The 22,568-nt window shown below is 37.9% G+C and overlaps 1 protein-coding gene across 1 annotated transcript in view; it reads right to left on the bottom strand.

Moving 5' to 3' along the window:
* Nucleotides 1-22,568, bottom strand: part of LOC114478434 (neural-cadherin) — a 159,028-nt gene that overhangs the window by 58,164 nt on the left and 78,296 nt on the right. The window contains 8 exon segments of the mRNA XM_074783833.1: nt 4,922-5,089; nt 5,742-5,914; nt 9,673-9,843; nt 10,416-10,584; nt 10,667-10,839; nt 15,642-15,784; nt 18,632-18,881; nt 20,626-20,737. Coding sequence (XP_074639934.1) covers nt 4,922-5,089; nt 5,742-5,914; nt 9,673-9,843; nt 10,416-10,584; nt 10,667-10,839; nt 15,642-15,784; nt 18,632-18,881; nt 20,626-20,737 — 1,359 coding nt within the window.

The following is a 22,568-nucleotide window of genomic DNA, read 5'->3' as shown; positions in this document are numbered from 1 at the left end:
CCTTGCACTCATCAAATATAATCCTATTTGCCAGGATTATGCAAACTTTGCTCAGAAAAGCTGATGAAAAAATCCAACACCTTTTAATAGAGTTTCTATACATCCGCACTCCAACATACGACTGTGATGAAACCTTGTTAAAAATGAGCTCACAAAAATACAAACACATGCACACAATCTGTCTCGCACACACACAGATACACATGCATGTACGTTAAAAACAAACTCCCACCTCTGCAGCGTCAGTCGCGCTCACTCTACTTCGTTACAAATGTGATTAACAGACTTTATTAACACTGCTAAATTTAAAACAGCAGCTCCTCCTCACCGCAATTAACACAGCAGAAGGGACGAAGGAGAGAGGATGAGGAGGAGGAAGAGGAAAAGGATTAGAAGGCAGAGGCAGCATTCGGAATGATTTTTTTTACGCGTGTCAATAATGGGAAATAATACATCTTAGCTTATTCTGTGTAAGGATAAAATAGTGCGACAAACATTGTACAAGCTGCGACCACCCAAGTCAACCTGAGCAGACAGCGTTCACTAAGGTTTGTTAGGCAGAGTTCCTAATGCGACATCTGCTTAGCTTGGATATGAGCGATTACAATAGTTGAAGAGAAAATCCTGCTTGGACGTCGTCGTCAGCCTAGTTTTACAAGGTGCGCATCATGGTCTGGTAACCAGGGCAACAAGTTGGCTAACACAACCCTTGGGGCCACCTCAAAGCCGACCGCACAAGTCCAACCCCCGCCTCAGTCAGATCATCAAGAAGATTTGCTCTGGATACTAAAGGACATGGGAATGTCATTCAAAACCAAGTGTTTGGGAAACAGGCTAGGGCAGGAACATCTGTACCCACTATGGACTGGAAGTACTATAATGATTGAGAAGAACAAAGCTAAAATCCTGTTTGACTTCAACTTCCAGAATGACAAACAGCTGCTGAATAAGGTGGAATGATATATTGCGCACCAAAATATTGCGATATTAAAACGTCACAAAATGTATTGTTGAGTGTACTAGCAGTATCGCCGCGGGTGTCAAATAGAAAGAAATCCACTCAATCTACTAAACACCAGATGTTGTTTTTGTTTTTTCATATTCCTATTGAGTTGAAAAGTAAGTAAGAATAATAATTATGGTAATACGTTCAGTTAAGGTCAAATAAAAGCATGCTTATTTTCCATCCATCCATTTTTTTCTGACCTGATTGCTCCTTATTTCAGGGTCGCATGGGTCTGCTGGTGCCTATCTCCAGCTCTCATTGGGCGTTAGGCTTGGGCACACCCTGGAAAGGGCGACAGTATGATTTTTCCTACAGCAATTTTTTCTTCCTTAAAAATATTGTACCGTTATCGCAAGCCCAATATCATCTATCGCAGTGGTTCCCAAACTCTTTCTGTGGCGCCCCTGTTTGATAAAACGAAAAATGTTCAGGGCCCACCCATCAAAACAAAATTTTGACAAAATGGGTAAAAAAATGTAACCTTTATTGAAAAAGGAAAACAATCATCACTATTCTTCTTGCAAACCCATAAAATTAGGATAAAATCAGCAATCACATATTTGGGAACAGTAATAACTAGGCAAGACCTGTATTCACAAGGCGAATATGTTTTTGGCAATAGAAAATTAAAAAAATTGGCAAAAATGACAACCTGTATCTCGGATTTGTTGACAAGTTTGTTCTTTTTACTAATTAAATTGAAAGTAATAATGCAGGAATAACAGAAGACTGACCTTGATCTTAAATATGACCTTAAGCTAAAGTTAAGGTCACACATTGAAAGGAAATGTTGTTCAATGGTACCAGTCTGAGCACTGTATCTCAATTTGTGGCCAAGTTATCGGGAAAAATATAAATATTTTTTTGTGACGTCACAATCTTTTTACTGGTAGGTTGTACAGCTTTGGTCCAATTAAATTAATGCTAAATATTCGTAAAGATATAGAAAATTTTGGTTTTGACACTTGACATAACCTTGATCTTGACATTTTGGCTCCTAAAGAGGTCGACTGCACATCCTCGACATTGCCCCTATGAGATGACATACGTGTCATCAGTGCTGCATTAAAAGCCAAGAAGGAGTTCTAGGACAAAGCAAGTTGTGGAAGAAAAATAAGAACTCCTACAATTACAATGTATTCGGCAATTTTCAGTTGCCAAATACAATAAGAACTCGAACGATTTTTTTCATGCTCATTGTTGGGCTCCCCAATTTTCACGTCTCCTCTAGGGGGCAAGCCCTCAGTTTGGGAACCACTGGTCTATCGTATCGTGAACTCAGTGTATCGTCCTAACTCTCTCTAACATAGAGAGATAGATACGTAGATAGATACCACAGATCAGTGTTTCCCAACCAGGGGTACGCGTACTCCTAGGGGTACGTGAGGATATTGCAGGAGGTACATGGAAAAATTAAGAATTTATTTCCAAGATAATAAAAATATTCTCAGTCATTTCACAAGTGCGTCAATAAAATGGTACGTGTGCACTATGACTTGTTTTTAAAGTTTAAATGCCTGTTTAAAGGGGACATATTAAAAGAAGCTCCTTTTTTGGCAAATGTCATTAAAGTTATATTAACACAGGCAGGTTAATTATTTGTTTTGTATTTATTTATTTATGACTTATTTTAATTTTTTAAATTTTTTTTTCTCTTTTCAACTTTAGTATTTTTCTTTAATAACAATATAATCGTAATATATTAGTATTAAAACGTTTACGATAATCACTTGAAGGAAACATCATTTGAAGTTTAATTTGAGTTTAATAAGACAATGCCTGAATATTAATTGTTCAATTTAAGAAAATGAAATAAAATGACTTGCGTTGAATATTCAGTTGTATTATGTTCTACTTTTGGAGAATCATGAACACGTATGAGTGAGGGGGTACTCATGGTATGACAAAAAGGCTCAAGGGGTTCACAAGACAAGAAAGGTTGGGAACCACTACCATAGATACATAGATAGGTAGGTGGGTAGGTGGGTGGGTGGATAGATACAGTAGATGATAGATTCTCTCACACTCTTGCAGATGCTCCAACCCTTTCCTGATGCTTCTGTGGCTTTTTTAAATTCCCAACCTCTCGTAATAGGTTACATCTAGTATTAATCTTCTAGTCGTTTACCTCTCTCCAGCTCCCACGTTCCACTCCTCCACCTCTCACCATTCTCCCTCCATCACGCAGCCTCTGTCAGTTAAACACAGTAATTAAACGTCTTTTTTCCGAGGTGATGAGAGTCCATTGTGACGCTCTGACAGCAGGTGTAATTTTCTCCCTCCCCTCAATCATGTCTGACAGATGGAGCAGTGGGTGGGACAACCTCCCAATCACCATCATCATCTCCATCTCCATCATTTCCTCTCTCGTTTCAACAGAGATGGGGGGGGGGGAGCGACAGCAACTCACGTAGGTTTTCCCACGCGCACACCCTCACACACTCACTCACTGCATCTATTTGAAAACTGACTAACCTCCATGAAATTGCGCAGCTGGAGGGTAAGAACTCCCCCACCTTCTAAATCAGTGGCTTAGGAAAAGAGCAAATTAGGACTGAAGGATCAAAAGATGACAAAATCACCTGCGGTATACAAGCTCACCCTCCGTGTGTGTGTGTGTGTGTGTGTGTGTATGTGTGTGTCAGGTGAGACAGACTCAGGGCAGGTTTGTTGTTAGCTCTGCAGAAACTGGCTGGCTGTACCCATTCAAATGTGCTGACACAGGAATAGTGGAAGAGAAAGTGAATTGAAGATGCATGGGGAGGGAGGGCCGATATTAAAGGAAAGGGATTGCAGCTTTTTTAAGGGTGATTTGAACAAGTATGATTGATGTAAAATAAATACAAAAATAAACTTCTACTGCTGTTTGGTTTGAATATTTCCTCTCTGCTCCTTCACACCACTTCAACCCTGTTCCTTTTTAGATCTTGAGCTATTATGTGAATCAGAATGAAAAACAGGAAAAGGTTTCCTTTAAGGCAAAATTCTTGTTGTTTATACTCACTTAAAGATGTCCTTTTTGCGTGGGTGGAATACAATTTTAAAACCTGTATGGGCAGTATAGTGCTAAGCTAGTTTGGATCCTTGGGCCCTGCTATCTATCATCGGTACAAAATGATCGTATAACAACATGCATTTACCTTGACAACCCTTATTAGTATTAACTGATGTACTGTCTGTAAGTATAGATACAGTAGTTTGGCTCTATGAAAACATAATCAATTATTAAAAGATAAATAATTCTATTCAACTTTTTGGTTATATAGCGCAAATTACAACAATAGTCATCTCGATCAAAATATAAAATTCTTCAGAATAAAATAACTAATCCATATGAACAGGTATCAACTACAGTAGGGAGAAAAAAAACTCCCTTTTAACAGGAATAAATCTCCAGCAGAACTGGGCTCAATAAATATAAATATGAAGCAGAAATAACTTCAAATTGAAATAACAAAAACAAATCTGAGTCACAAATAGAACTAAACAAAAACAAAAGAATAAAAACCTAAGTTTTCATTGGTTGTCATGTTTCATTTTGGATTGAGCAGCCAATAGAAAGCCTCAGTCAGTGACACTTTTCCCAATTTATCAGGATTTTTTGTTTCTGTAACTAGTTAAGGCGTGCTTATTTTCCTTAGACGAGTAGGTTAGTGCACTTTAATGAGTGCAGCGCATGCATTGTGCATGTGCGCAAACAAAATGTGACCCCCAACCCCATGGAACATGATGCCCTACCCACAGAGCTCTGAGTTTAGGGAGGGGTGGCCGTGGACATGTTTTCAAGTTTTGAACAGACTACAAAGGCAAATGTGTAATTTGTGGCAATGCATAGAGGCTCCCGACTGTTGCTCTATTTATATTCTAGTTCTAATGTAAACATCATGGAGATCCAAGTCTGCGTCACAAACTCACCACTATCTTGGCATCCCGGACTGTGTTTTCTGGCACGGTGACCCAGTACTCCGACTGTTCCCACTGTGGAGGCTGGTTGTGGACGTTAGTGATGATGACAGTAAGGTCTACTGAGCTGCTTCTGTTTCCTCCATCTGACGCAACAATCTGCTGGTTTATCTTTGAGGTCTACAGTGGGGGTTACAAGAGGAAAGTTCAAGAGGTTTTTCAAAAAAACCAATGACATTTAGCAGGACTCTCAGATCTATGGACACAGGCCAGATAGTGGAGCCCAGAGTTCCCAGCAAACATGGTGATGCTGCTTTTAGTTGTTATGCTGCAAATAAGTGGAACAAACTGCCAGTAGAGCTGAAGTCAGCATCCAATGTTATTATTTTTAAATCAGAGTTAAAGGCACTTTTTTTCTCTACTGCGTATGACTGAGAGAGATTTTTATTCATGTTATTGTTCATTTAATTTTTTTTCTGCTGATTTCAATGTTGTTGATTTTAAAACTGCTAAATGCACTTTTTAATCATTTAAAGCACATTGAATAGCCTTGTGTTAGGAAATGCGCTATACAAATATGTTTGCCTTGCCTTTCTTTTCTGGTACGTTTTTGATTTGATCGATAGGTCTATAGAGAGCAGGAATCCATTCGGAATTATAAAAATTTAAGAACCTTATGTGATCTCTTGTTTAGCAATCAAAGTTTTCCAGATTGTTGAGGTTTGTCCTCAGATTTCCCAAATCATCAAAAAAATAAAGAAAACTGTGAAAAAACATAGTCACAGTAAAGTAGAATCTGAGGTCTTTTTTAGTGCTGAAGAGCATTTCTAACCTGCGAAATAGGATGGTTGACATAAATCCACCCGGTGCTGGGATTAATGTGCAGGTAAGCTGGTCTCTGATTGGACAGTGAGTAGGTGATGGCCGAATTGCTGCCTTGGTCATCATCGTGTGCAGCTGCTCGCAGAAAACTTGTTCCCACCGAGGTGTCCTCCCTCAGGAAATCTAAGAGCAAGTCACACACACAGTCAATAATCAGTGCAAATGATATAAAACAAAATAAAGATAAAAATAAATAAATTAACAAAATGCAACTTCATTGACAGTCTTTTTTCAGTGTTCGTTCCAAGAACCCATAAAATAGGGTAACCATACGTCTGGGTTTCCCTGAGACCTTGAACGCATCAAGGGGAACACATTCATTTAAACGACCGTAACTTCGGTAATATTTGCTCTATCAGAGAAATACCACCAATTTCTGTAAACTAAGGAGTTGCTATTTACATCATGTCATTACAGTAATTTTACCCAAACGTGACGGAATCATTACTGTTGGATTTAATTAAAATGTCAGCGCGAAAACCCTCCTGGATGATAAAACCTCCAACTTAACCTATAGGAAGTGAAGGTCACAGTTATTTATTGAAGTCTATATTTAATGATTATTTAATGTTCTGTACGCCTGTAGTTTTAATTTCTAGGAGGAGATCTTTGTCATTGTTTCAATAATTGAGAGATTTTAAGAAGGTTTACATGAGATTTTTCAAGGACAGATTAAACCTTATGGACAAGAACAACTTATTTATCTGCTATGTTATATTTTGCCGTTACATGGTAGATTCAAGAAAACGTTGAGTGCTTTGAGTATGTCGAGGTCGGCCAAAGTGTCCTCTTTTTTGGAAATCAAAATATGGTCACCATACATAACATAGGGCTTTATTCTCGCACTGTTTCAGCAGCCCTGAAATGTGGGCGTTCCCACTTAAATCAGGCTTTAAGCGCATTCTGCGGTGTGCGTAACTCCTTTTCCTCATACGCACCTCTAAGCCTGGAATAAGTGCAGCGCTCCGATAAGGTGAAACATTATATTGCTCTATAAATATGGACTTAGTTACACGGACTCGTGCGTTGCGCAGCAGCAGCAGCTGTGATCACTCAGCTGCTGCTGCGTGATTAATTAAAACTCTGACAGACGGAGACTTCTGTCCACGTTGGTCACAGTGATTTTACTATTTTCATACTATGTCACAGTTTGATCCACTACACAGTGAAACAAGCTGTCATATGCGGATGAAGATGGACCAGAAACTGTTCCCACACATATTTTAATGAGGCTCAGCTCAGGTCGCTTTAAACAATGTATATTTAAAACTGTGTATTATGGAAGCCAATAGTTCTGTTTTAGTGCAAACATACCTCTGTATTAAAGCAGGATGCTCTGCGGCCGGGTTATTTCCTCATATCTCCAACGCATCTAACTCTGTCACGCTTTACAGCGAGGATGATGATGATGATCAAGGATTTTAACTGGATTTAAACCATTTTGTCATTTTTGGGTCTCACTCTGCAAAAGTCGACCCGCGTTGTTTAAAATTTATGAACGTAACCTGTAATCCCGCTGACTGTCGTGTGTGTGTCAGCGCTAATCAGACACAAAGCAACAAACACACAAAGGGAATAATACTGCATTTCAAGCTTTGTGTCAATATTTATGTTGGTGTGTAGACTTCTGTGGGGATGGATGGATTTGTTTCAACTAAATATAATACCGTGGAATCCTGTTGAGTTTAATGTGTGTCAGTACCAAACAACCAAAACATTCAGGAGGGTTGGTCTCCCACTGTGCACTACTAATGATCCGGCTTGTTTCATGATGGAGAGGAAGACATTTTATTTCTCATGTTTCAGTAATGACGTCGTTTCGTTTTACAGATAAAATCAGATTTATTTATTTTTTTGAGCCTTTTTATGGGTTTTCGTGAAATTTAAAGAATTACATGTTTATCAAAAAATACACAATTGCAGGTACAAAGATTGCTCACAGCATTAACATTATGAAGTGATGGCAAATGCTGTCAAGACCTTTGCATCTTCTACCCACGCCTATATGGGTTTACTGTTGGTACAAGATAAAAAGGAACAATATAGTTGAATTGACCACTCTGAATTCACCACAGTTGCTTGATGTGCTTCTGTTATGGCCCTCGTTTAAATAAAATCAGCAGAAATGATGGAGTAATTCATTAATAAGGACTGCTGACACCAAAATTTAACTGATGAAAAGCTTGTCCCACTATTTTTAAACTATGTGTACTTAATTGACCAATATTCACAGCAGTAGTTTGCTTAAAATTGATATTTAAGGGTCACAATTTTTGTGGGGAAAAAGTGCAAATTCAACATCAATATGCCCTGACTTAATCATTTATTTATCATCTATACATTTTAAGTATGCAAGTATATCATCACCTGCAGGATCTTCACTTAAATTTCCCAGATTTTGTGAATTTGGGGAAATTTCTTGAATTAATTTCAGGAAAATTTGCCAGATTTTGGAAAAATTGGAAGTTCTTCCAACAATTTTAGATAAAAAAGAAAAAAAAAAAGAAAGACTGCCGTTGTGTGATATAAGAACTGGAAAACTGAGCTTTGCAAATATTTTGGATGGAGGTACTGAGATATCTGCAAATGAATTAGTTGGTCATTGACAAAATGTTTCACATTTTTCATTTTTATTTTCTCGAGTGGGCCGAATTTGATGCTCTTAAAGGGCCAGATTTGGCCCCTGGGCCTTGAGTTTGACATATGTGGTCTCGGGGATGTTTATGACTGGTTCCAAACAGTTTTGGGAAATTGAGATATTGTGTGTACCCATAGCCTAAGAGTAATGTGGAGATGACTGGCATGATGAGATGAATATGATTTAATTATTTTTTCTTTATTCCTTTACCTGCTTTTCCTCAATCTTTATCTAAAATAAATAAGAAGTGGGATGGTTTTTACATCTCATTTCCTTCATTCAGAATTTCAGACAGGAAAACCCCCAGCATCTGTACACACACACACACACACACACACACACACACACACACACACGCACACACTTGGCCGTGGTAAATGAAAGCTTGTCCCAGAAACATTTCTATCTGCCTCTTAAATAGTTAATGAGCCACTCTGTGCAATTTCTGACATGATGCTTTAAAAAAGAAAAATACATATTTGCATCCACGGTAAACAAACAGACTCACAGAATCCACCCTCAGTGTTTTTGATAATACACAACAGTGAGGAACAATTTTACCTGCCTTTATCAATTTCAGCTTTGCAGTATAGAGAACATTCAGGAAGTTTTGTCTAGAGCAGAGACTGCACACATGTTAGCGTGGGTGACTCCAGAGGGACAACAACCATTTAACCTCCAGTGTGTCACTGCCTTGTTTAACACACTCACTTGGAAAAGATGGATTATTTTGCACCAGTTGCAGCAGTCAGAGTAAAACTGCTGTTGTGGCAATGCTTTCTTTAAATACAAGAGGATATTAAAGCAAAGATAGCCCAATAACGGATAGATTAGCAGTTGACAGTGCGATTTATAGCCTTCTCTTATCTTCTGTTAGTGCAATGTAAAAAATGTGCATGCAGAAACAATATTAAAATTTACACCACAGTAAATAATTATGTAGTAATAGCATTAGTGTCTGAATCAGACCCGGTAAAGCTAAATTATTAATATTAATATAAAGGTAACAAAACAACATATACTGTACCAGTGATTTTCAACTTTCTTCAATGAATCTGCGATAACCACATTTATTTATATATCTGAATAATATTTGCACCCTAGTATATAGCCATCTTAAAGATGTAAATCCTTGTTTTAATCAGAAATTAATTGGGTTAAAAGTGACAAAAAGGTGGAAAAGGTGGTGAAATGGGATTTTGTACTCGTAGTGATAGTGACTGAATGACTCAGTAGTACTCACACTGATATCGACTGTTTTCAAACTTTGGGTCGTTGTCGTTCTGATCTGAGATCAGCACAGTGATCTGGCAGATCCCTATGAGAGGCTCTTCGGCCTGATCGGTGGCCGTTACCGACAGCGTGAACTCCCTCTGACGCTCACGGTCAAAACTCGTAGCTGTGGTGATCACACCTGAGCGACAGAGAAATGCTTGGTTAAACAGGCTAAAATCTTAGAGTAACTAAACCCTAAAGCCACTTTTTTCCTCTGAATACAAATGTATTTGGGTATAAAGTAGTGCTGTTGATTGATCCTGATCCAACTCTCAACAAGTATTTCAATTTTGTGTATTTAGGTGTAAAATGTCAGCGACTGTCATCTATGGGTTGAAACCCAGTTATTACAATTGATTTTTGCTATTGGCTAAAAACAAGATCATGCGACATTTTGGTACCATCTTGCATCACAAACAAGCACTGTTAGCCCCACCCCTTTTATAAAAACCATCACCTGTGGGCTCTACAATCTGTGATGAGTAGGTTGGATTGAGAGAATAGTGAATAGAGAGGTATACTGAGTAATGAGTAGCTAGTTAGCATAGCATAGGTTGTTCATTAGAGATTTTAAAGTACAGACTGGGCGTGTCTTAACTACGCCAGGAGCCCCGCCCATAATCAAAGCATTTTTTGAATTTCCCTCCTAATGGCAGGGTTTTTCTTCCAACTATGAGAAATTTGAACACAAACCACACGTTTGCCTCTTACCAGTATCAGGATCGATGTCAAACTCAGACGACACACCATCCCTGTGCATTATTCCGTATTTGACATCTCCGTTGACCCCGATGTCGGCGTCGTGAGCCTGAACGCGGAGCACAAACGTCCCTGGAGGCTGGTTCTCCAGGACAGCAGCGTTCAGACTGTAGTTCTGACACTGAGAACAATAAAAGAAGAACCATGAGATAATCTTCTCATAACATTTCCAAAGACTGATGTTACTGCGTAACTTTATTCACCTCTTGAAACACTGGCTTGTTATTGTTGATGTCATTGATTCCCACGATGACTTGAGCAGCGCTGCTGAGTGGGTACGGTCCACCGGAGGCATTATCATCTGTAGCGGTGATGTTAAGGACGTACTGAGGACCTTTGAGACGAGGAGGTGGACTCCGACGCAACTTAATGATGCCTACATATGGACATGAGACAAGGTTAATGTGCTTTTCAGGTAATTATTTTGTCATTTTTATTTAAAAAACATGAAATTGAGTCTATTTAGGTAACAAAAGCAATGGGAAGATAACGTTTAAAAATGAATTCAGCCCTGGGTTCTCAACTTTGGGGTCAGGACCCCATTTGGAGTCGCGAGACACTGGGAGGGGGTCACTAGATGCCTTCAAGAAACAGAATATTTTCTGAACAATTTGAGACCCATTTTTGCTTATTTTTACCCTTTTTCTGCAACTACACCAAACTTCACATATTTTGACCCATTTTCATCACTTTTTCTTATATATTTTTGCTCCCATTTCTCCCACTTCTCCATCAAATTTCAATGCCTTTTCTGCACATTTTTTCCACTTTCGAGACCTTATAAACCCTTTTCCACCACTTTTACCACCAAATGTTATATATTGACCCATTATTTTCACTTTTAACCTCTTTTCACCATATTTCATGCTTATTTATGATAATTTAACCACATTCCCGATTTGTCATGCCCAATATTTGCCAGTTTAAATTAATTGATCCTACTTTTTCCTGTAATTTTTAAGCCAATATTGACACTTTGAGCCCTTATCATCCCTTTTTCTGTCCATTTTTTGCCACTCTAATTTGCAACTTTTAACCAATTTCTGTGGTTTTTAAAATCCCATTTCACCACCTTCTCCATCATTTTTTCCATCACATGTTCTTGAATGTTCATGTTTGCGTTCAACCAACTTCAGGTACAGTGGGGGTCCCTGGTCTCTGGCACCTTTATTTTAGGGGTCGCAGGGTGAAAAGGTTGAGAATCACTGAACCAAGCAATGGGATATTGACAAATGTTTAATGAAATCATCCTATTTTTGAGTTTTAGATGATGAAAAACTGTTGCTTGGTGAATAAGGGCATACACATCTGAAAGTAGATCAATTTCGAGTAGTCGGTCTGTGTATATATCATAGCACAGATTCTCACAGGAGCTTGTTTTTCCATCATAGGGCTCATGGTTTTTTTTTTCATTTCTGCCAATTCTCACTGGAAAATAGCAACATTTTACAGTATTAGTAGGAAGTTCTTTCATGTTTCTGGAGTTTCTAATACCTTGGGACTCTCCCGTTTACAGTAAACACACTCAGCTGAAGTAAATATAAAATAAATTGAGTAAATATCCACGAGCCGCTGTCCCTTATAGTCATGTTTTGAGTGAAACTGCAGGTTGTTTGGCTTACAGACTTGGGTTTGTTTTTACAAGTTCCTGAAGATGCTTTCAGACCAGGAAAGTCTAGGATTTGGCTTAAATGGGCAGAAAAAGGCTGATAATATTTATTTAGCTCGGTTGGCATTCAGGCTGCACTTTTCAAAGCTCCAAACTTATGGGAAAGACAGGAGCTAGCTGCTTATTATTGAAAATCGTGCAATGTTAATATGATTTTCAGCTAGAAATTGTTGTAAACAAGGAAATACTTTATCACATCTGGTCAAATTAAGACGGTTTGAAATGTCACTATACACTACAAACTCAATGAGTATCTACTTTCTACTATATACTATAAGAATGATTAGGATGATGACCATTCACACTGAAATATACTGTACTTCCATATTTCCCAAGATGCATTTCAAACTAACGAAAAAAAAACCTGAAGCACACTGAGGCTAAATATCTGCGTTGATTCGCCACCTTTGAAAGATATGAAAGCATTTTAAGCGAGAAAGTGACCAAGTAGAATATCAACATACTGTATGATCATTTGATCCATAAAACTTGCATAAAACACATTTCATACAGACATTTCTGAGATTTTCGGACATCCACCACTGACAAAACTTCTGGTTAACTACAAAACAAGAGCCGTTTTTATGAAAGCATTAAAAAAGTAATTGAAGACAAGAAGAGATGCTTTTATTTTGAAAAGGAGGTGTTTTTAGCTTGAAGCTGGTCCCAGGACGATTTTAAATTCCGCTCGCAATGCATCATGAGTGTAACGAGTGTGCCCACCGTGCATATCATATAGTATATATCTGGGTATTTCTACGTACTCAATCTAACGTGAACGCCCTGCGTAGTGATTTTAAAGTCCAACTTAGTATGAGTAATACGTTAGTGTGCGATGTCGAACACAGCATAAATGGCCAGGTTTGAATAGTGGTTAAGACACAATCTAACACTAATGTTTTAAAGTCGTCCTGAGACTGAGCAGTGATTACTGGGCCAGTCACACCACATTACTTGTATACCTCACTGCTACGGTAAAAGCTAGCTCTTTATTTGACTTCATTGAGCATGCTTGAAGTAGAATGTACTGCTCATGTTTTGGTGTGTGCGTCCAGATCAGTTATTATAAAAGCAGGCTGTGAAACCAATACAACGGCAATTTTTCTATAGATACACTCTTTAGCTAACTCTAAACTGACTAGTACTTAGGTTGATAATCTAACTGAAAACATTTAATAGCTGTAAACTAAAATAATTATATTAAATTATTATTATATATGTATCATAATTATTTAATAAAAAATGAAATTTAATATAAACATGATACATCAATATTCAAATTATTTCATAACTTGTGACTACACTGTGGAATATTTTTGACCCCAGCATCCAAAATTACCATATACCTCAGTGCAAACAACAACAAATATGGCAAACAGGAGATGAAAAGCTGTGTGTGATGTTTGCTTCTCTTTGAGCCGTCGACCGCTAAGCATGCTTACAAAAAACAAAACAAAAAACCTAATTATTGGAACTGTGGCCTAAAACAAATGTCATATTTTTCCATGCTAACAATCGTTTCCACATTAACACACACACACACACACACACACACACACACACACACACACACACACACACACACACACACACACACACACACACACACACACACACACACACACACACACACACACACACAGCGGCAGAGCAAACAAACGCACAAATAAGCAGCTTTGGTGGCAACATAAATAGAGACAGAGTGGCTGGGAGGGAACGAACACATCTACATGAAAAAACTTCACAGCGCTTTGAAGTGACAAAGCAGAACAGCCGAGCAAGCCAAAGGCCATCTGCTGCTTCTGTGTGTGTGTGTGTGAATATGTGTGTGTGTGCTTATAGCACACTTTACAGTCTTAACATATTCTCTTTGTGCAAATCTTCATATTTGCACCTTTTGTATACGTGTGTATGTGCGTACTGGTTAATGAGATACACACATTGATGCACTTCATTATATAAATAACTATCACTAGTGAAAAAACACAATGTAATGTCATATACATTGTATCCTTACAGTGAAATTTGTCTCTTAATTTTATTAATCCTCTTGAGGAATAATATATCATGAAAAAAAAGATTAATAATCTGTAAACACAATAAAACATCTTGTTCAGAATTATCACTTGTTTTTTTTTAATTTTTTTTTATTAATTAGCCTATAGGCATTTTCATTGAGAAACAATCTCTTTTATTTTGGAAAAATACATCTACCAAACATTTTGTTGATTGAACATATACCAGTAATACAACATATTCATCATCCTGAATCTATTGAAACATAAAATGTATCTTCTTGAAGCATAAAAAACATATACATAGGTGTGTGTGTGTGTATATACTTATTGACAGTATATGTAAGTTTGGATAGATGGATGTATAGTGGATTACTTAATTATGTAGATATGTCAACGAATTATGTTTATATGTTTATATGTTTCCTTTTATCGTGTATATTATAAGAAGATGAATGTATGTTGCAGGGGGCGACAGTTCCAACTCTGCTGTTCCGTAGACGGCATAAAGAAGAGAAGAAGAGCTCCTGGTGAATGTAAATACTATGGTAAATACAGGCAACCAGGATCGACTGCTGCTCATTAATGCCGACCCAAGTTGAATCTGTCTGCTGCAAACAAACGGCGTTCTTGTGAGAAATGTTTGAAGGTATAGTTTAATTATCTAGATTTTTTTGCTCTTCTTCTCTTCTTCATGCCGTCTACAAAACAGCAGAGTTGGAACTGTCGCCCCCTGTGGTCACAGATTTTTCCGGGTCACGGATTTTGTTTATCAAATTTCGATAAACAAAAGAGGTTTACAAAGATTTTTTTTTTTTTAACATTCACTGATTTTTAGAGCAGCCCAAAGCAGCACAAGTTGTCATTTTGACTGAAAAAGCTGCTAAATGATCCTGAATGCTTCACTCCTATCGAACTCAATAGACTAAAGGGGCGATTCGTGTCATCAATAACGTCATTTCAACATGGCGGCGCACAGGCTCTAAAATGGTAAAGTAGTCCCATTTTTAAGAGTTAATAAAATTAATATGGTGCAAAATAATGTGTTGTGTTAGGCATAGAGCTTCTAATAAAGACATTTCAAAGGCCACATGTGTAAAAACAGTGGAGGATCCCTTTAATGCACAGGTAAGTGCCTACACTCACTAACTCGACCTACTTACAATCCCATTACTGTAAGATCTCAAAAACATTTTTCTTCTTCTGTATGGGTTGTTTTAAAGACAGATCACAAAATTTGCTTTGAGAGTTATTTTTAAACTCAACTGTGTTTTCCAGCAGAAACGTCACCTTTTTTGTGCCGTTAAGAGCAAAGTAAAGCCCCACACTGTGACATGAGGGAAGTGTAATTACTCCACTGCTGTGCAGACTGTTAACCTTTTATTTTTGATTGTCTGAATGTAATCAGTGAGGCGCTACATGATAGAAAAAATACCCTCATCCCTTGTGATTCCTGTTTCAGTTCAGTTTTGACAGTGTTTTCCTCGTTCTCACCTTTTTGGTTGTCCAGAAGAAAGTTGCTGTCTTCGTTGCCGCCAGTGATGGCATAAGAGACGCCGTCTCCATCGGGGTCGTTTGCATGGACGATGGCCACCAGTGTGTCTGGACCAGCATCTTCACTCAGGAAGGTTTTGTAACTGGCAGAAGGGATGAGACAGAATGTCTTTAACTTTACAATAATAATAAAAAAAAGATATTTAAAATTCTCAAAAGGATTTAAACTCTTGTATGCTTGTTTTTTTTCCACTTGTCTACACATGCTGTCAAAGGTCAACACTACAAGAAGTGCAATCATTATGAGACAGCAACGCATGTTTTGTTATTGCAATAAAATAAATTGATTTATTTTATTGCTTAATTTTGACCATCACCAGCCCTCCCTAAGGAAGGGTAAGAAATCTTTTATTATTGGGAGGATATAAAAAGGGAGAGCAGTGTTACGCCTAAGTGGAGGGGGAGGGGAGGGGGAGGGGAAAGACTAAAGACAGGAAATAAAAAGGGTGGGGAAGAATATATTGTTATACAGTGAGGGTGAGATGTGAAGTTGTAGAATATATTGTGCTTATTATGTTGTGTAATCAAGCGAGTATAGTGACAGTTGTATGCTTTTTTTTAGCATTTAGGTCCGAGATGGGGAAACTATTTTCACAGTGGGGGCCATAAAAGTGTAAATGTCTGATCCAAGGGCCACATTATCAGAATTCATTCAGCTATTTTTAATTTTAAAAATTCCTATTTTTACAGATTTCCAGTTTTGGGAGACAAAAGGTAAGTTAAAGCACCCAGATTCAGAGAAACAAGAGGCATGTGTAGTTAAATACAAGCTTTGGTTTAGTTGAAAACCAAAACCAATGAAGTAGAAGCACAAACCCACAAAACTAGTGAACTAAACTGACTGACTAATAACTGATAGAGACACACCAGGCAAGGAAAACACTTTCAATTAACAACGATTCAGCAACTACTCTGTATCCAAACCCTCCTTTTAATAGCGAGGGAAGGTAATTAGGAGATGAGAAACACCTATGTGGAAACAGAGGACTCTAATGGCTCTTTCTCCTTCCCAAACACACACAGAGACTAGATAAAACTAATAAATAATACAGATTCACAAGAAACAAACAAAACTAGGAAATAAACAAAGGCAAATACAACTAAAAGAGAAGCCTTGTACTTATACTTTAACAGATAAAATGAAAAACTTCCGAGACCACCGCTTGGCTTGGGGAGTAACGAATTACAAGTAACGGCATTACATAATCTGGATAAAAAATGTTTTTTAAACTGTAATCCATTACAGTATATTAAAAAACATGTAATCAGATTACAGGTATATTTTACAAAAACGGGGCTTACATTTTAAAAGCAAGCGGAATATACATTAACAGGTGAAGTGTAATTGTACCAGGTTAGTTTTTTAAAGCAACCCTCACAACTCTGACCACTGTGGGCCTTGTAAATATCACGCTTTATAAATACAACACAACATCATTTGAGCAGAAATGACTGACTTTTACCCTGTTTTTTACTGAGTTATTGTTATTATTCTCTTATTTTTCCAGGTTTTCTACACTACTGTGTATAAAAAGCATATTTAGTCCTGCAGATCGAACCTTTATACAACTATACAATTCATTTAATATGCACGAAGAGAAGAAGTCAGTACCCCTGCCTCCCTGTAGGGGCAGTGCTGAGCAAACAGTTTCATAATAAGCCAAATCAGCATTATCAGTACGCATGCGCGATTCCCGGGTCAATATATCCGGGTCAGAGTTCACGACTGCCCAGCGTGTCAACAACGCCCCTGTCTAGCAGAACAACCGGCTACTTATACGGACTTTTAGGCATTTACTTTGGGTAAGGTCGTTTTAAGGCAATATGCCAGGGTCCCATTGTTCAGTGCGTGGCTGTTCCAACGGTACACGTGGGCTTAATACGTGGATGAAAGAGTTTTGCCCCATTCACGAGTGCAATAAAGGAACCTCACGATGTATATGCGACCCGCCATACGTACTCATCCCATTTCCTACTGAAAGAAAAGATCCAGAACGTCATGCCGAATGGATTAAATCAGTAAGTTTGACATATACTGTACTACATTAAAGCTAACTAGTAAACTAGTATATAAATATTATATTGTGGTGTACATGTTAGAGAGGTGTCTCTCACCCAGAAGGTTTCGGGGGTTTGTTGGCGTCCTTTTCTTTCTCGCCACAATATGCCCGATCCCCCCAGGATCAACTGTCAACATCGATCTTGAGCAGAGATTTATAATCAAGGTTGACAGCCTCTCGTTCCTGCTGTTTTGTCAAAACTATAGGCGCTTTTTGAAATGACAATGCCCAAGCGAGGGCCACCAGTTCTTTCTTCCTCTTCCCAGTAGCAACGTGTCCACGTCTCTTACAATATTCTTTTAAAACATCCACTTTACAACGCTCAAAATATTCAATATCTTTGTCAGACTCGGCCATGTTTACGTTTTATGATACAAACTCGGCGGGAGCTGGGTAGTCCTGACCTTTGACCCGGACCAGCATGCTTTGCGCACAGCGAGATGTCGAATCCGCTTATTCTGTTGTAAAAGCCAGTTGCTGAACCTAAATGTACATCACTGATCAGAAGATAATGGTGGTGTAAGAAAAGGAAGCAGGTGGAGCAGAGTTGAAGAAAGCCGTTATAATAATAAATGAATAACAGATTCAGGATGATGTGCAGCAGAGGAAAGTAATAAGTGTGAAAAAGTCAGGCAGAGGAGTGAGAGGAGAGGTGAAAACAGATGTAGGCGTACAGCGCGAATAGAAACAGGTTATGAATTACAAACAAACTTCATTAGCAGATTCACTCTGTAGGTGTGAGACCAGACAGCGACAGCTGCATGGCAGGGAGAATATCTCGCTGCTAAACAAAGTCACGATGGGAAAAAGTGATGAAAAGTTAAACAGAAAGTTCTGAGAACGAGAAAGAAGCAGAAAAAGTTTCCTCACATGCTCTGGGAGAAGACAGGAGCCTCGTCGTTACTGTTGGCCACGCGGATCCGGACGGATGCGGTACCCGTTCGAGGCGGTTTCCCTGCGTCTACGGCGACCACCACAAACTCATAAATGTGATTGGGCCGCTCGTAGTCCAGGCGATGGGCGGGGCTGACCACACCTCCAGAGGTGATGTCAAAGTCACCACTGGGAATGAAGTAGGAGAGCTCAGAGTTTACTCCAGAGTCACAGTCCCGGGCAAGAACTACGGAAACAAAAGAGACCAAAGAGACAATAGGAGATAAATTCAGTTGAAATAGGGAAAAGCAATGAGCTCAAGAAGCACAAAGTTTAAAGAATGAAACTTGGTGAAATGTAAGATTCCATTTTTATGTGTCAGAATAGAGTATTTGAAGTTTTGTACATAAGGCTGACATTACACTGTCATTAGCATGAATAAGGCATCATGGAGGCTGTCATTAAGTGTTGTTCACTAAATTATGACACCTTTGGAGCTATGTCGGGATTTTTTAGGTTAGGTGGAAGCATCTAGTGGGGTTAGGTAGAGTTAAGGGTGGAGCTTTGTTTTAAAAGTGAGGGTGTTCTAAGGGCAGGGCAACCGTTGACTCCCAATTGAGTTTATTACATGTATTTACTAAAACCATGATAAAGCTGTTATTAAGTCAGTGATACTCAAAATGTGGCTCTTTATCTTCATTTTTCTTTGGCCATTTTGCAACTTCCTTTGTCCATTTTTGCCCCTTTTCCGAAAAATGTGACACTTTTTTTTCTTTTAGATTTTAGCTTCCTTTTGAAGCTTTCTTTTGCCAGTAAATATCATTTTTTCCTAATTTTGTCCTTTTTGCCATTTCTTTTTGACACTTTAATCCAACTTTTGTCAATTCTTGAACAATTTTTTGCCACTTTTCATCCAAAAAAGCTACCCTTTGCCCAACAAATAACACTTGTTCCATTTTCCCTACATTTTTGCCTCTTTTTGTTCCACATTTTTATTTAAGCTACCTGTTGCCATTACATACCACCTGTTTCCTCTTTTTTGTCAATTGTCTTTGCCACTCTTGACTGCTTTTGGCCTATTTTAGTCACATTTCACTCTTTTCTTGCCACGTTTTGGCCACTTTTGTACCATTTTTTTGCCTCCTGTTACCGATTTTTTGTCACTTTACTTACACTTTACTCATCTCTGTAAACTCTTTGTTTACCTTCTCGGAATGGTGTCTTCGTCAAATGGCTGGCTGTGATTGGCTTGATCACCATTCAATCAATCTAACTGGACTAATACGTTTTCAACAATGAATCCCTCTGTAAAAAGCGAGGGGGACGAATTTTTGTTTTAATGAAAGTGCGGGTGTTGCATCCCCCATGGGTGAGACGCGCCTGGGTAGGGTTAAGGTTCGGGGTTAGGGTAACAAACAACACTTAATGACACCCTTCATGACACCTTATTCATGCTAATGACAGGCGTCATGTCATAATAATGACAGTGTAATGTCAGCCTTCATGTATAAAACTCCAAGTGAAGTGTTACCGATGGGTCTTTACAGGAAAGAGACTAGATCCAGACAAATTTGTGTATGTGTCCTCAGAAAACGAGTGTGTTTTTGCTACATAGCGATACATGTGCATTGCTGGATGACTTCCTATGAAGAGCTAGGCCTTGCAGAAGTCTGCTGTCTGTTTGATCTCCAAAAGTCACCAGGAGCTATGACAGATGGCTGCTGTGGCACACACACACACACACACACACACACACACACACACACACACACACACACACACACACACACACACACACACACACACACGCACACGCACACGCACACACACAGGCACACACACTTTACAGTGGAATCAAATGTGTTGGATGTGTTGACGTGTTTGCCAACAGGGCAAATGTAGACGTTTATACCTGCACCACAGATCTTCTGCTCCCTCCTGTGTGTGTGGGTGTGCGTGTGTGTGTGTGTGTGTGTGTGTGTGTGTGTTACCTTGCAGCAGTGAAGTTCCCGGTGGAACACTTTCAGGTATGTTGTCTCTCGTGTAGATGGAGTGGAGAAACTCTGGCGTGCAATCATTTTCATCTGTTATATGGACCACCACCTAAGAGGAGAAATGGTCATTTTGTTGACTAAAGACTTAGACTCTGAATAAAAAATATACATGTGAATGAAATTTATATAAAAAATATGCATAGTTTTGTCAACTGCTAAAAACTAAACTATGTTCACACGGGACAAAATCGAATCAGAAATAAGTTTCTTTATTTGGATGGTATCCAATCAAAACTACTTTTGTTGCATGGAAGGCGGGACAAGCGGGTAAATGATCCAATCGATCGGTGGTTCTGAAACTGTTTTGGCTTAAGTACCCCATTTCTCTTATTTCTGAATCCAAGTACCCTCTTTGTGGGACTACAACATTTCTTTCTCAGAATACTGTGAAAAAACAACTATAGAGCATCATGATGGAAAGAATGTGTTAACGAACAAACATTTTAAATAAATCATGAGTGGAATGAAACAGTATTGAATACATTTATTTCTATCGTTTTTTTATAATTTCCTGTCATCTCAAGACTGAACCTTGTATTTTCAGTTGTTCTCATCAAAATAATTTCCGTCATTGTTATGATTTTTTTTTTTAACTAAAAATAAACATTATAGAATCCCATATTCAATGATTTTGTTTGTTAATTTTTCACTCTCTCTTTCTATCAAGTACCGATTGTAGTGACCTCGCGTACACCTAAGGGAACCCGTACCCCAATTTGAGAAAGACTGCAAAAGGAAGTAAGCTGGTTGTGTTTGTGGACGCATTGATCACATCAAATCTATTTGTGTGTATGTACCAGGGATGGGGTCAATTATAATTGTAATCGCATAATATTGATAATTAATTGAAATTATAGCGTGGTTATAATTGTAATTTTAAAAATATGTTGCTGTCGTAATTATAATTAAACTGTAATTTACTTTAGATAATTTACTTTGTAATTGTAATGCCCATGAAAATTCTATAAAAAATAATCAATGATGTATAATTTAACGCAAAACTTGGGAACCATGTTACAGTTCTTTGTACAGTTCTACACATACAATATGTAGTTAACAATAATCAAAATATGTTTCATATTAAGCTTTCCCACATTTTGCCATTTAAAAAAATTCAAATCAAGGGGTATAATGGCACAAGAAAAAATCCACACCAAAAATATTAAAACCAATATTTTAATTGATTAGGAAGCCTAACAAGGTAACCAAGATTTAGGAAATAAGTTAGATTATAGATATTTGTTTTTAGTTTATTTTACAGCTGATTTAGCTCTGTTTTCATAAGAGATGCTAAAAGAAAGCTAATATAAGAGGAAGGTTAACTTTTATTAGGTTATTTATTTCAGGTTCAGTAATTGTGATTAATTGTAGTTAAACTGTGGTAATTGAGAATGTAATTTTAATTGACTTTCTGAGGATAAAAAATAATTGTAATTTGGAAAATTCCGGTCACTGTAATCGTAACTGAGTTGTAATCAAACATGGGTAATTGAAAAAATGTAATTGACCCCAACCCTGGTATTTACAAGCATTAATATTAACCCATACAAGGTTGATCAAAGGTAATTAAACCTTAAAACACAAACTTCATATTTTAGTCCACTATACAGTGTGTAACAGAATTAGTCGACCAAAGTCTTAACGTTATTTAGTTAAAAACTAGTTTATTACAGAAACAGTTCTGATGAATACATTTAGACTAAAAGTAAGCTGCATTTTAATCAAAAGACTAAAAATAAAGATTCCCTGTCAAAATTAACACAGCTATAAAGGAGAGAAAATGAGTCCTTTCTCTGAAGTGTGACTGTGATAATGAGTACGATGAGATGCTTACCAACAGCCACAGTGACAAGGTTTCTTTAGAAATAAGTGTGAGTGTG

The sequence above is a fragment of the Gouania willdenowi genome, chromosome 16, assembly GCF_900634775.1.
Source record: "Gouania willdenowi chromosome 16, fGouWil2.1, whole genome shotgun sequence".
Taxonomy (NCBI): domain Eukaryota; kingdom Metazoa; phylum Chordata; class Actinopteri; order Blenniiformes; family Gobiesocidae; genus Gouania; species Gouania willdenowi.
This window is presented reverse-complemented; position numbering and strand designations above follow the sequence as displayed.